Here is a 15,250-nt window from a genome sequence, read left to right on the forward strand (position 1 = left end):
CAAAATTTCCGTTAAGGTTGTCCAATTTTTAGAACCGAAAGAAAGAAAGAGAAACATATAGACTCCACAATATTTATTGTTGTTTGTGTGAGATTTTTAAACTGTTTTGATGAATGCTATAAGATATTTTTTATGCATTTATCTCTCTTATATTCTATACTTTAGAATTCAAGCAAGAGCTTAGAGATTCAAATCTGAATAAACCAAGAGCTTGGTAGGCTGCTAGCCAAAATTCTGTGTTCCCTTGATTCATTGAAGCGATGATTTTCCCGAGAAACAATCGATTGGCATTGGCTCTATATTAGGTTCTCTTTGCTACAAATATGTCGTCAGAAAGCTCACTGAATACCCAATCCAAATTGGAAAATGATTTACACACAACATTTTTTATAACACTCTACACCACTATGTTTTAAATGAGGGGTATTTTTGTAAAACATTTTATAAAAGTAACATCACAAAAATCTCTTCATTTTATAATATTGTTATACAATGTGTTGTGTAATATGTTGTGTGTATATCATTACACGGAGTTGCCTCAAAAAAACGAAAGAAAACTGAGTTTCAACCAAACAGAAGTTGCTGCTTGAGATATACAGCATCAAGTTTGAGGACCTGATGGATTAGGGCAAGATGGTTGTTTCAGGTCTGGGTACTGCATACACAGAGAGAAGAAAAAAGTGTGTCAAGAATGTATTCCCCGCATGAGGGTCGCAATATGCATTACTTCAAAACATAGAGAACTGCTACGGCTTCTTAAAATGCTCTTTCCCACGCAAAGTAATATTCCAACATGTAAAGAAAGGTTCATATTGGAGCTCATAAAAGGTTAACAATCGATCTAAACTCGAAAATTGCCAGTTCAAATATAAATTAAGTTGCACATGATGCATTGCGGTTGCATTTAGACAAGAAAATGTCTCAAGTTTGCATTTGCAGTTATTAATAGATTTACATTTAAAACTTTTCATGTTTATTTTAAGCATATCACACACTCAGACACGCAATGGAGAGATAAAGGGAAGATGGACGGACATACATTACCGTAGGTAGAAGAGGTTAATCAAGAACCACTTCTCATGTCTGGTATGGATTCTGTTGACTTGTTTAGATGCCCATCAGTTTTCCATTTTTCTTCTATAGCAGTATTATCAGGAGAGGTAGCATTATTTCTATCATCAGTTTTCTGAAGAACTCCTCCATTTGTCCCAGGTTGTTGAGAAGTTCTAACTTTCTTCTTGGGATACATATGCACAGATGGCGGTAAAAGAGAATCCTGTATCACCTACAAAGACACAAACCCGAAAAAATTTAACAGCTTAACCAAATGTCAGAAGTAGGTTCTTAAAGTGAATTGGCCAAAAGTTGAGCAGTGCTACCAAAGGAAGTTTCAAAGATGGACCTTTCCTAAGATTAAACAAAATCGACCAATTTTGAAGGTGAGGTGATGGAAAGCATCATTAATTGGAACGCGGTAAATTACTTATATATATAAAAATTGGAACGTGGTAAATTTACTAGATAGACATGTGTTTGAATTTGTATCTGAATTAAAGGAATTGAGCCAAAAGATATCATCTAAGATATGCCATGATGCACATAATTTTTGCAGCACTTTTTTCTGGCATCAGGTGTGCTGCATTCCTTTAACCGGGCCTCATTTAACCATTACTGCCACAAATATAGAATAAAAGAGAGGTATATGAACCGAAACTAATATCTAAGATTTCTCTAAGGTGGAAAAATGGTACTGTGAAAAAGAATGAAGAAGCATACCAACCACCCTTTTTCACCTCTGACCCCGCCCCTGATTGCATAGGCCTCTTTGAAACCATTCTTGAATAATAACTCAGCCACTTTCATGGAATTACCATCGAAACTACCTTACAAAAAGAGAAACTAGTGATGAAATTAAGGGCAGTATCAAACAAGGGAAGCTAAAATGAGAAAGTCTGGGAGCCGTACGCATTCTTTCCAGCAAGGATATATGCAATGCTAGGAATTTATTATAAGAAACAAAAGTTAAACAGTAAAATAACATACTTTGCAGCTAATTAGGTGGTTAAGTCTAGGGGTGTAAAAATTTCGGTCCGGACCGAAAAACCCGACCAAACTGGGCTAGACCAAAATTCACAACAATCGATTTCGGTCCTAGGGTTTGGGATATTTCGGGAATCGGTCCAATCTTGGGATTGGGTTTTTTCACCCCGGACCAAACCGACCGAATTACAAATATATATTTTTAAATATTTTTTTATAAATTATATATTTTATTTTATATAGTAGTTATATAAGTAAATTATGTAATTTTCATCTAATTTATGACTATTGACAATATAAAATGTTAAATATATAATTATTAATTAACTAATATATAATTATCAATTTTGATAATTTGAACAACTTTTTTAGGGTATTTTTATGTAAAAAAAAAAAATTAAAATATAGTTAAAAAGTTGTATTATTCAAAATTATATACATTGTGGGTTTTTTTTATTAATGGGCCAAAAATACACATTACAGATTTTTTTGCATGATTGGGCTCCCATTTAAAATTGACCCGGACCCATAGCTAACGTTCCTAACTGATTATGATAACTGCATAAACTTCAGTAGGAAGTAGCAGACCCTAGTTAATTAAAAATTAAAATTTGCTATACGACCAACAAGTGTACTGAACAAAGGTTCTGTAAGTTCTTTGGTTGGACAACTGAGGAACTTTCGGTCACTGGTCTTTTCTCCTTTTGGGTTTACATGACTTGTAGATCTATCTCTACTCAACTAAAATTTGCGAGATTTCTCATTACTAAACGAAAAATAAAAGAAGATAAGAGGAAAGAAGATCAAAGTCACTAACCAAATTTTAGAGATTAAAGTACTCATCGACACACTTTTAAAAGTAATAGTTTTCATTCCATCTCTAATCATTCTTGCATGGACTAGGTTTTTCTTTTTCAGTAAAGAATAAATTCAGAAAGTCAGTGTTTTGAATCTTCTCATATGAAGAACTAATACTCGTAAATTAAACAATTTTCACACTTACTTGTCTAGAACGCAGACCACAGTATTTGCCACGTCCCCAAAGCTTTCCAAGACCAACTTCACGAACCCATCTTCATCTCCCTCAGAAAACGGAACCTGCACAACATCCTTATTCAGAATCTTCAAATTTGGGGACTTCAAGTACTTCAAACTCTTCCTGCCCCTGATATCCAACAGTCGCGCATTGGGATCGTCCCGGAGTTTCTTAAACGCATCAATGGCAGAGATGAACTTGAATTTTCTCAAGTACTCTTCGGTAAGGGGTATAACAACCAGCCAAATGAACGTACAGCCAGCAACGAAAAATGGGTTCCTGTTGAAAAAGTCGTCAATTGCAACTAAGACCGACTCCAGGTTAATTTTGTCCGAGACTTGGTCTGCAGAGGAGACAACGACTTCAGAAGCAAAGCAAGGAAGAGAAGTGAGGAGGTTGAATAGAGTGAAGGAGAGTTGGGTTTTCGCTATATTTTGAAACAAGGGAGAGGTTTGGAGAAGCAAAGGGTGGCCCTGGAATGGGAATTGAAAGGTGGAGGGGAATTGGGTTTGATTTTGACAAGAAAGGGTGGGAATGGAGTTTGGGAGAGAAGAGATGGACGGTTTCTGGGTTTTGAGGTGGCTTTGGAGGACGGGCGGATAAGAGGAGAGGACCAAGGAAAGAGACTCCATGATAACCTTTGAGAGAGAGAGAGAGAGAGAGAGAGAGAGAGAGGACAGGAAGGGAATGCTGGCAGTTATGTACTTTGCTTGTTTCAGTTCGGGTTGAGCCAATTAATTAATTTATTTATTTTTTCAAATTTGATATTTTTTTTTTTATATTTAGAATAATGTTAGAGAGAAGTCATTGTAGCAGTATACACTTTGCACTCACTATATAGTTACTTTTAATTCTCTACTTTTTTATTTTAGATTTAGGAGATATGTGGTCTAGATGATGCCACATCATTGTGCAAAATAGTTGCTCCCAGCAGTAGTTTTTATCTATATTTATTAATGTAAAATATTTGATAAAGAACTGCATTTCTCGAAATGAGGTAGCTCCCATACTGTAGGGATCTTCGTCAAATGCAAAAAATTCAATTACAACGTTGGCTCGTCGGGGAAAGTGATCACTAAGGATAGATAATGATCTTAGAGGTCCGAAATTAACTCTAGATGCATGATGCATCATCTATTGACGCAAAAGGTAGCATTCTAGTAAGGGGTAAGCTTTGTATGCACCTATAAAAGTTTATCCGTAAAAGAATGAATGACCACTAATTACCTGTACAACAAAGATGTACACATCATACTAATAGCCGAGTCCTGCTTTCTCTATCATTCTGCACATGCAAATTTCTTTTGGAAACCATCGACGAAATCCTCCATGAATGCCCTGTAAGTCTCCATTCCTGGAATGCGCTTAGCAAATTCTAGACCAACTTTCATCCATTTCTTAGCCGTTTCATTCTGCCCCAACCGCACTGGTATTGCTGCCCGATTCCATGCAGTCATGGCAAGCCATTTTCCCTCTTCAGTTGGATATTCTCCTTCCTTCAACCCCACCATTATTTGGTAAGCTTGCTTGTAGACGCCATATACAGCATCATCTGTGCCACCCTTCTGAATACATGCTACTGCAATAAGCTTCCTCAATACAACAGCAATGTTCTGGTAATCTGGTGAGAGGGAGGACAGGAAGGATGAGAGGCACTCATTTAGAGCAAAGGTAGCTACTTCGGGATTGGATCGGGGACCCTGCGAGGCACTAAGGCCTATCTGAAGAAGGTGCTTCGGATTGCAAGCTTTTGAGCTGGCATAACTCTTCACAAGGAGTTGCTGTGCTGCTAAATCATTCAGCCTGCCTTGCATATCATAGGCACTGAAGGTGTATATGAAGAACAGATCAGGTTCAAGGGTAATAATTTGATCATCATTTAATCGAGGGCCAGTTGAGATTGACTTCAGTATCTGCATCCATGAAAGAATGCCATTATAAGGGAGTTGGGAGATACCAATAAGAAGGGGACATTGAAGCATAAAGAGTTGGCCTTTTATCATTCTTAGTGGGAATATACGTATCAAACTATTACAAGGAACTAGGAAGGTATATCAACCATTGAGTGTGAAAATTTGAGGCATCAAGTGCTTTATGAATCAAACAAAAAACTAATAGTCCATACCTTCCCAGCTCTATCTAGCAGTTCCACCGCTTGCTTCACTTCACTGTCTGATAATGTAGCCTTTCTTTGACTCTCTGAAGCGATCATGGCAGATATGGTCAGTACTAATGATTTGCAAACCATAACATTATTTTCTTCCACTTGCACATCAACGAGGAGACGGTAAAACTCTGAAGCCAATCTCAAAAATTCAGCACATAATTCATAGTTGTTCTCCTTCCCAGTTTTAGTCCCAAAATTCCATGAAGTCACAGCAAACCAATTCCGTTCCCGTCTTCCAACCTCCCCTACTCCAAAGAAGACATCAGGGCCAAGTTCAGTTGCCCGGTTATGAGCACATTTTACAAATTTCAGAACTTCCATCTCGTTGCCTGGCTCTTGAGAGAGGATTGTGACAATAGTCCGCAGAACTACAACCTCTGCTGTTGGCATGGATTTTCCATGGGCATAGAAGTCTAGGAGACTCAATAGAGCTGCCACAGCAACAGGAAGCACACGGCAAGCAACAGCTTCATGAGCTGATAGGGAAAGAAAGTCGGTAGTAAAATCAACGCAGGTTGTCATGGCTTGGATTTGAGTGATAGCGCCATCTTGGTCTTTCTTTTGCAGGTAAATCTTGAACTGCATCAAAGAGAAATGTCGAGGTGGCAAAATAATCAATTGGATAATCTAAGGGAGATATGAAAAAGGTGTATTTGTCACCAACCTTAGATCTCTGCCTAACAGGGGCAATACTTTTCAGGTCCAATCAAAGTTGCATGTGCATCTCTGCTCATAGATGCATGCAAGCACGTGTGCGTGTGTGCCAGTATGCGTGTGTTTGAGACAGTGAAAGAGCAAGAGCGAGAAAGAGAGGGAGGGAGTAAACACCTTAAGGAACGCGCAGGCTATGTTGGGCTCCAGCTGCGTAAATAGAAAAGGTATTGGAAGGTTGAAATATTACTCATTCAAATAGTTCTAAGTATTGGAAGTTTTTATCATCTTGGAGACCAGAATCGCAACTCGCAGTTTTAACTTTTAATTAGTATACCTTTTCAGCCTCATTAATATATTCTTCAGCTTGATCAAGCTGACAAAGACCAAGGTGGCAGAGACACAAAACTCTAAAGCCCTTGGCTCGAAGAATTTTACTCTCTGTGTCGTATGTAACATAAAGCATTGATTTTTCAAACATCTCTGCACTTGTCCCATAATCTTTTGATCGAAAGAAGTCAGCAGCACTGCAAAAGCAAGAAAATGGTTGAAATAAAATGGAATTGAATTGAAGAGTCCTTTCAGTCAATAACATCTCTGCATACATTAAGTAGTGCCTCGATCAGGCAAGTTCCTTTCCAATTATTATGAGGTAGGAGCAATTGATAAACCTTGCATGTCCAAGTCGTGTGTCAAAAGTCTCATCGCGACATGATCCTTTTTTTTTTCTTTTACTAAAATGCTCAGATGGAGAAACAACATGGCTTGAACTGAAGGCCTTCACACACACATACATACACATAGATAGAAGACAAGTGAAACTATCCAATGAAAATGCACTTCAAGAAATGACGATGACAATAAATCATTTAAGGCTGTCTAAGCAGTGAGTTTGAACTTTGGATCAGGGTTAAACATTGTTTTATATGGTGAAGGAGACGAGAAATCAGAAGTCAAGAAGATCTGCACAGTAAAACGAGATGTATGATAACCATTTTCGTAAGTGGGGGAAACAGGAAGTTTCTAGTTCATAGCACCCCCAACCTCAACAGTGAACTACGAAACAACTGATACCAACCCCTTGCCCACATCAGTATTTGAAAGCAAAGGATCACATTCTTCTAAAGAGATCCTACAAACTGATATGACTTATTATAATATATTAGATCTATTTTACAATAAAATAATATTACAATCTAACGTAATACATCAAATCAGGTCAATTTATAAATTTACTTTCATAATATCTCTTTGTAGGCCTGTGGCTAAAGTATAAATAGTCAATATTGCTAGTGAAAGATGCCAACTGATATGAAGGGACATTGTAAGGCCTTGGTAGTTGGTAATTGGTACTCGAAAAAGCTTAATAAAAATAATCATACATGTATAACCTTTTTTTTTATATAATCATATTTTAAGTTGAATATATTTCTATAAAACGATATTATTTGATTAATTATTTTACAAAAATACTCCTAATTTAAAAGAGAATTAAGGATTGTGAAAAATGTTATGTGTATCTTTTTCTAGCTAAAAATGATATAAACACAATTATTGCACAATTTCGTACAACTCTAATAAAATATTTTTTTATTTAAAACATCAAAATAAAACCAAAAAATCAGATAAATCTAAAAAATGAGATTTTATTAAATAATTGCATAACATTGTATAATAATTTTTTTTATATCATTTTTGTTAACAAAATACGTCGAAAACAACGCAAATTTTTTACCGCGAAAAATTGAAACAGTGTTTGGCACAACCGCTGGACCGACGCACCATGCAATTTGGTTAAACAATAAAATATATTGGGTACGTACATTTCTAGACTTACCAATTCCAAAGAACAGCGTGCATTGCCATCCTCTCCTTCGCCGCAGTGTCGCCAGCAAATAGCGCAACCACTCTCTCATCCGAGACCAGCTCTGCCACCACTTTAGCCCTCACATTGGAACTAGTCCCAACCTCGCGGTCAGGGCCACCACAGCCATCCCCGACCACCCTGTGGGCCATCCTCACGGCCGCTCCTGCGCTGACATGGCACCGCCCCAACAACCCCAAGAACACCTTCTTGGTCGTCTCTGCCCCCGCCGTCCCTACCGCCTGAAAGTATGCTTCCACCGCCGACACCCAAACGCCCTCGGGAACGTCCTGATTGACCACCATGCCCTTCAACTCCTTCTCCGCCTCACCGTATCTCCCCAGTCCTAACCAGGCCTTCACTGCCAACACCGGGAGACTCGGATGGTTATTGTCCCCTCTCTTATCTCCCTCTCTCAGAACCCTCACGCACTTGATCACGCTCTCGTAATCTCCCTTCTGTAAATGGACAGCGGAGATGAACCGCAGTGTCTTCGACCTCAATTCGCTGAGATCGACGGCACCGAATCCCAGTCCCAATCCTTTCTCGCACAGATCCAACGCTTCATTCATGAACTTCAGAGCTTCGCTCGAAGCCTGGCTACTAGTCTCATTCTTCGATAGCAAACTCTTTCCGAACGTCAAATACTGGCTCGCGAGTGCCTGGTAGTGCTCAGAGGAGCCGAAAAGCAAGCTCTTGGAGCGGTTCAGCAACGCCAGGGCGAGATTCCGGTCAGAGACGTCCCAGGCGGTGCGAGATCTCGCGATATTGAGATCCAGGAGCAGTTTTCTCTCGCCGGCACCGGAGATCGCGTCGGGAACGAGATTGGAAACGAGATCAGTGGCTCTGACGAAGCAGGTAGAGGCGAGGTCGAATTTCCGGAGATCGTGCCAGATGAGGCCGGTCTTGTAGTAGAAGGAGGCGGACTTGATGGAGGGAGAGGGGACGCCAGAGACGTCTCCGGCGAGGGAGAGAAGGTCGGCAGAAACATGGCGGAGGTGGGCGAGGTGATGGGCGGAATGAGAGGATCGGAGGAGGAGGAAGGAGGAGGCATTGGAGAGGTCGACGCAGGCATTCCAGAGGCGGAAGCTGAGCTTCCAGATGTGGAGTTTGAGGCTGTTGTTGTTTATGCTGTGAAATTGAGAGAGCTGAACGAGGGATTGGCGGAGATCGGAGGAGATGGAGGGAAGCAATGACTTGTCAATCTCAGTCTCAGCGTCGGGGGAGAGATGCTCCAGTTGTCTGATCGAGGATTCGATTTGGGAGAGAAGAAGAGAGTATGAATGGGATTGGGAGTCTTTGCTAGTTGCAGGAGGTGGTGGAGAAGGAGACGGCATCTCTGAGATTCTCATTTTGTTTTGTTTTGTTTTTTTCCTTGGCGGGGGCGGCAATACAGAAGGAGCCGGAGGTTTTTAATTTGAATGGGTTTAAAATATTCAGTTAAAAGCCCTTAAATTCTGGAGGTTTTGGAGGGAATGGAATTAACGTCTGCATGATGGAGCTGGCAGCAGCCTGCCAGCCGAATGCGTATGCCCTTGGCCCTTAGCAAGGACGGAAATGATGCCTAATTCAGTGCATTTCAGAACAAATATACCATGCTAAAAGACAAAAAACACCAAAATAATAGCGATGTGAACAACAATATAAACAATACAAAAAATAAATAGAGACAATAATCCTTATTTACAAAATTAAAACGTTGTGCATATATTAGAGAACCGAAATATCTTCTTGTACAACAACTAGAAATTACAAGACATTTTTTTTTCTTTTTTTGCCATTTTTTTTATAAAGTACTAATTCATTCATACAGTACAACGTACAAAGAGCTCCAGGGTTAAAACTAACAGTTAAAACGAACGGATCATAGGTCACCTTTTGTTGCCATCTTTGCTAACTTAGTGAAGATACGGGGCTTGGTACTGGAAGCCATTTCCAAAGTAGTTGCCGTGACTGGGGGACAGATTGTAAGTAGCAGAACCAAGAAGCTGGGGGCAGTGGTTGTCAGCAGGTCCCTGGTAAATATAAGGCCTATCATACACATACTGAGGATACCGATCGGCAACTCGGGGGTAGTAACTCTTCTCAGTAGCAACATTAGTGACCCGAGGCCCATATCCGACACCGTTAGCACGAGGTCTTTTCGGTTGAGGCTTTGCAGCTTCAGTTGCCCGTTTCTTATCTGCCTTGGCCTTTTCTAGCAGGACAATGCGCTTTTGGAGTGGATCCACAGGAAACTGCTGCTCAAGTTTATGCTCTTCAATGGACTTGATCACAGCCTTAAGCGCAGCCAGCTCTCGTTCGCTAACCTCATTCTGAAACAAGAGCAAATTTGTTAGGCATCTTCACATTCAACCAACATAAAAACCTAGTGCTTGGCAAGCCCCATCGAACATCAGCAACAGTCCAACGCCATGGTATACTGCTGGGATTTCAAAGGCAAACCTCTTTTACCAAGATTGTCCATCAGAGAATGAATATGTAGACCCCCAACAAAACTCTTACACAAATGCACACCAACCCTTTCATTTTTTGGATAAGAACATACACTAACGAGAGAGCATTGCTCGGATATCTAATTAAACAGCCAAACATTGCAAGAAAGACAAACAGTACACTAGTTTGAGATGAGATTGGGAGCTCGGGAGAAAGTTTCCTGGCAACGGTTTAAAAACCAAAATGAAAGGAATGCCTAACCACCAAAGCATCTGTCTGCTGACAACAACAAAAAAAAGATGGTAGTTTAGCCACAATTTTTGGCAGAAACCTAATACCCCTGTCAAAATTGAGGAAAAAAAAGTTTCAAGACTTTTTTTTTATATCATTTTCTAGCTCCTAAATTGTAAGTAGGTGTTCTCTTTTGTATACTTTGTCTGTAATAGAGCTACGCCTATTAGTCAATAAGAGTTGATCTTACTCATTAAAATACTGAAGAAAAAGATGCAGTGACCTGCACAGCCATTTCCAGGATCTACTCCTATGCCGAAAAATGGAAGCACCTGAATTAACTCAGCAATTATAGGAGGGATGCTAAAGCAACAGAATGTGAATGCAAGTTGTAAATACATACAAACACAGTTACTCTGCCTCAAATAAATTTTAAAACCCCAGTGAGTTTGTCACAAATTTCACAACCAAATCCTCCAGACTGCCTGCCTGATAATAAACAATCAAGATATGCATGTGTGTCATCTGCGCGAGAACCAAGAATGCTACAGGAATTAAAAAGTGGTGTGCAATTGCAAGAAGTAGGTGGTAATGGGGATCCGAAACACTGTGGAGGCTTGTCTTTCTATAGTGAACCAAGTCGTCCAACCTCACAAGTCACATTAGATTATTACAAGCCTCGTACTGTCCAAGCAAGGACAACAAAATTATCCAGATCTGTCTCAGATGATCTAATTAAAAGTATGAATGTCCAAGTGCTCAGTGGCCAGAGCTCAGAGCCTCAGATGCTAGTCCACTGTGGTTCAGATAGCAGCACTTCAATGTACTTACATGGGAATGCATCTGTCCCTTGGTGTTACTTACCACAGAACTATTTCTACCAAGATTACAATATCATTCAGTGCTGTAGAAAATACATATCTTATTGGCATGCAACTAACAAGCTCACTAATAAAAAGTATACTCGTTCTGGACCTAGAACTAAGTATTCAAATCAACTTGTTAGCCCACCATTTCAAATTATGAAAAAGAAAATGATCAAAATAGATTGTTTAATATACTTTGAAGTGAGGAACACACCTGTGCAGTGGGAGATGAGTTTCCAGTTTTAACAGGTGAAGAAGCTTTTCTTGCCTCCTTCAAGTAGGATTTCAGTAAAGGCACAGGAGAGAACTGCTCAGTAAGTTCGAATGCAAAAGCCAAGTTAACAGCATCAATTTGCCTTCCACTATTGACCAAGACTTCAATTACACCTGTAGAACCCAGGAAAAACACATGAAAACTCACTGAATAATTGACAGGCAAAAGAGGGCATAACTGATCTAATCAACTCATATATTATCTCCGTTGGTCCAACCAAGGCATAGAAACCTCACTATAATCATCCGGCAGAAACCAGGAAATTCCACTTCAGTTGCATCACCTTTTTACATGATGCAACAAAAGCCTGTGCCAAGAGATCAAGGTCATTTGTTCTCCTTAACAGGGCTCTTATAAGCAACCTTAAACCTTGTCTAATTCAAGTAAATTTGGTGTGGTCAAAGCAAGTTTTTACATCTTCTAACGGTTATCATAGTTAGCCTGTTGCACGATCCTCCCACTGTCCTGTCATGTCCCAGCATGTTATGATACTCAACTCAATCAACCCTTATCTCAACTAATTGGGTTCAGCTACATGGATCCTTTTATGCCAGGAGGAATCATTTGACATTGACAGGAATCATGTTCACACATACAACAGTCACATCTGCCAAGCATTACATCAGGTTTTTATCCAAAGAAAAATGCACATGTGAAAGACAGACCTGGCACAACAAAACAAAGCAGTTTTTTTTTACCGTGCTTGAGATATTATGTTTCAGTGTAGTTCATAAAGTCAACATTTTGCTAGATATCATAGAACAGGTTTTCATCCATGGTTGTAGGTACAAACAAGACAAACCTGGCATTTTCTCAGATAACCCAAGGGAACGACATAGGTCAGCTGTTTGGCGACGGCGAGAAACCATTGGTATTAGCCTAGAAAATTCCTCCTCATTGAAATCAGAAGCAATACCAAAAGTTGCCAGAAGTTGCAGAAACGCATGAGCCTCTAATGAGTTCCCATTGCTAGCATCCATGTCAAGAGCATCTAATTTAGGTTTCCATTCTTCAGCAATTGCCTTTGCCTGCTTCTTGACATCTTCTGAAATGACTTCCGGAATAGAGACTAGATCCTGGCTTGTTAGCAAAATACTTAGACACTCCATCAACATGATACAGGTTCGACGGAGACCCAATAAGTTAGAGTCCTTCTTTCCATCCAGATTGGGCATTTCCATACGATAAAACCCTTCCAAAGAATCCAAAACCAAACGTGCAGGGTTAGCTGCAGTCTTTAGTGCTAGTGGAATTTCCTCCCTTATGGCAGCAAGATTCTTACGGTTGTCTGATATAAACTTATGGAGCCCTTTTGAATCCATCTCTTCACATAGTGTTATTAGCTGGGGATAGGACTTCACCTCTACACCTTCACTTTCAGAAGAAACTTTGATATCCTCTAAGTTACTTTCAGCAGACATGGCATCTGATGGTTTCTCTTCCATGCTTGGTGCCCCACATTGGGCCTCACCAGGGACAATAGCAGGCTTCTCTCGAGCATTGGCAATGTCAACTATAGCAGCATCTCTCTTCTCTTGAAGCCTCTCCAGTGAAGCTTGTTCCTTGGCCACAACTGCAGCTACTCGCTTCTCCAAAGTTTTTTGGGCTTCAATTGTTTTGTTCTCATACTCCTTTTCTTGGTCTTCCAACTCATGAAAACGTCTCTTCAAGGATTTCTCAAGCCCATGAAGATGTTCTTCGAGTTCTTTCCATTTCAAGTTAAGAGTTATGGCCCGGTGACTTTCAAGTTCTGCAAATGCTTTCTGGAGCTGTTGTATCTTTGAGGTCGTAGAGTCAATTAACGTAGCAACTGACGAGGTATCTTCCATGGCAGAGGATCTGTAGGTAATAAAAAAGCAAGAGGGAAGGAAGGGTGGAGGGGAATGTCAAACTACATTCCAAGATAATAGGCCCTCGGCAAGGGTAAAATCTCCTGTTTTATATAGTCTGAACTATTAAAAAACCTACTAGCGTCGAGGTGAAACTGACCAAAAAGACACATAGATGAACGTATAAGGCTATAAATATAACTTGACATAAAGGAAGATTGCAACCACTAAGAATCTTAATGGTTGCTTGTTTGTATCAAAACTGCACCAGCCTTTGGAAGAAAAAGAAGTTCAGGAGTCTTCCAGGGGTCAAATGTTATAAGCTGGTTATTGGAAAATATTTGAATATACAACAGCTGAATCGTTGGAACATAAGATTTTATCTTTTTTTATGTAAATAAGAGTTTTTATTGATAAAAACTAGGCATAGCCCAAGTACACAGGACATATACAAGGGAACATAAGATTTTTTTTTTTTTTTTTTTTTTTTTTTTTTTTTTTTTTTTTTTAATGTCAGGGAACCTCTCCAAGGCAAGGCTCTTCAGACCCACCCCTGCAGAGTAAACCCTAGTCCCGCCCTCGGAAGTTTCCCTACACAGAACTAGTTAAATCTCTGGCTTTTCACCAGGGGGTGTGGCCCCAAAGGATTGTTTGCACCCATGATGTGTTGAACCTTAGACCTTGAAGGGAATGATACCCCAAGACCAAGGCCAAGGCCTTCACCACTTGGGCCAACCTCTTGGGGTTAAGGGAACATAAGATTTTATTATGCATAAAGGACAAAACTTCCCGATCAAAAAGACAATATATTTCGAACTTGATGAACAATAGTCTATACAGCATTAAGATATCCTCTATAAATTTTTCAAGTTAGAAGCACTTGAAGATGGGACCTGAAATTTTGGGGGGGGGGTTAGCATGGACAAGTTTGGAATAGTTATTTTAACTAACTCGAAGAAATATAAAGATCTCCACATGTGATCCTACCAAATTTTCATATGAAAAACTAATTAAATCACTTATTTTAAACTTAACTGTAATGGGTTGAGTCCAAAACCTCGAGGAGAGTCAATCCACTCCTATTTTTTCAAATACTTCAACCCCCAATAAAACCAGGGATCAAAAGCTTGCGGGCTTCACTAAGATATCTGGACCACATCTACTGGTGCAAAATATAGCAACATACTTGGTCTATATATACTCCGTCCTATATAGACAGAAGCACTCAAACGCACATATGCATACAAAATAAAGGAAATAAGCGGCAAGAACAGTTTTAATGATAAAACTGAATATGGGCAATTTCTCAAGAAATACAGGGAACATGCAAATTTCTGAGAAATTGCCCAAACTCGGTCTCATTCAGATGCGAAGACTACTCAAACCACAAACCCCAAACGTTCCGAAACCGTCTGAATAAACCACGTGAGAGACCACAGACCAGATCTGTCCCAAACAGATTGATACAAGAGTCGACTTCGGCCCAAATTCTCTAAGCAACCAAACAGAAATTTAGGGCGAAATGCAGCAGAAGAACGTACCAATTAAAAAACCCCTAGAATTAAAGACGACAAGCCCCAAACAAGTTCATTGGCAAGAAACCCTAAGTGGCAAAATGAAGCAAGATCTGAAAACCGAAGTAAATCCAAGCACCAATTAGAAAAATTATAAAAAAAAGACTAAAAGAAGGAAATACAACATGAAGGAATACTTGCCTCAGATCATGGAGATTAAGCAGCTACTGAGCTCGCTTGTGTGTGTGAGAGAGAGAGAGAGAGAGAGAGAGAGACGGCAGCAGCCGAAACAAAAGGGTTAGAGCACCATCTGATTGGGCAATTTATAATTCGTTTGCGGAG

At 39.7% G+C, this 15,250-nt stretch overlaps 3 protein-coding genes across 8 annotated transcripts; all 3 read right to left on the bottom strand.

Annotated features, from left to right (window-relative positions):
• Positions 1–491: 491 nt before the first annotated feature.
• On the bottom strand, positions 492–3,799 carry LOC121239309 (rhodanese-like domain-containing protein 4A, chloroplastic). 2 transcript variants are annotated; one of them, XM_041136526.1, is made up of 4 exons: positions 3,044–3,799; positions 1,777–1,879; positions 1,045–1,285; positions 492–655 (listed from the first exon to the last, which is right to left on the bottom strand). In XM_041136526.1, the coding sequence occupies exons 1-3, from the start codon at positions 3,706–3,708 to the stop codon at positions 1,064–1,066; spliced, it is 990 nt and encodes a 329-aa protein (XP_040992460.1). In that variant the 5' UTR covers positions 3,709–3,799; the 3' UTR covers positions 492–655; positions 1,045–1,063. The 2 variants fall into 2 exon arrangements, with proteins under 2 accessions (XP_040992460.1, XP_040992459.1); XM_041136525.1 differs by having other exon boundaries at positions 1,040–1,285; positions 3,044–3,798.
• Positions 3,222–9,350, bottom strand: LOC121239307 (TPR repeat-containing protein ZIP4). 2 transcript variants are annotated; one of them, XM_041136520.1, is made up of 6 exons: positions 7,732–9,350; positions 6,232–6,421; positions 6,072–6,104; positions 5,202–5,822; positions 4,304–4,989; positions 3,222–3,355 (listed from the first exon to the last, which is right to left on the bottom strand). In XM_041136520.1, the coding sequence occupies exons 1-5, from the start codon at positions 9,108–9,110 to the stop codon at positions 4,357–4,359; spliced, it is 2,856 nt and encodes a 951-aa protein (XP_040992454.1). In that variant the 5' UTR covers positions 9,111–9,350; the 3' UTR covers positions 3,222–3,355; positions 4,304–4,356. The 2 variants fall into 2 exon arrangements, with proteins under 2 accessions (XP_040992454.1, XP_040992453.1); XM_041136519.1 differs by having other exon boundaries at positions 3,289–3,419.
• Positions 9,351–9,440: 90 nt separating this feature from the next.
• Positions 9,441–15,250, bottom strand: LOC121239308 (FRIGIDA-like protein 3). Of its 4 annotated transcripts, none has more exons than XM_041136522.1 (5): positions 15,110–15,201; positions 14,936–15,021; positions 12,368–13,404; positions 11,506–11,678; positions 9,441–10,073 (listed from the first exon to the last, which is right to left on the bottom strand). In XM_041136522.1, the coding sequence occupies exons 3-5, from the start codon at positions 13,392–13,394 to the stop codon at positions 9,657–9,659; spliced, it is 1,617 nt and encodes a 538-aa protein (XP_040992456.1). In that variant the 5' UTR covers positions 13,395–13,404; positions 14,936–15,021; positions 15,110–15,201; the 3' UTR covers positions 9,441–9,656. The 4 variants fall into 4 exon arrangements, with proteins under 4 accessions (XP_040992456.1, XP_040992458.1, XP_040992455.1 ...); XM_041136524.1 differs by having other exon boundaries at positions 12,368–13,498; positions 15,110–15,199; XM_041136521.1 differs by lacking the exon at positions 14,936–15,021 and having other exon boundaries at positions 15,110–15,250.

Source organism: Juglans microcarpa x Juglans regia, chromosome 7D, assembly GCF_004785595.1.
Source record: "Juglans microcarpa x Juglans regia isolate MS1-56 chromosome 7D, Jm3101_v1.0, whole genome shotgun sequence".
Classification (NCBI taxonomy): Eukaryota; Viridiplantae; Streptophyta; class Magnoliopsida; order Fagales; family Juglandaceae; genus Juglans; species Juglans microcarpa x Juglans regia.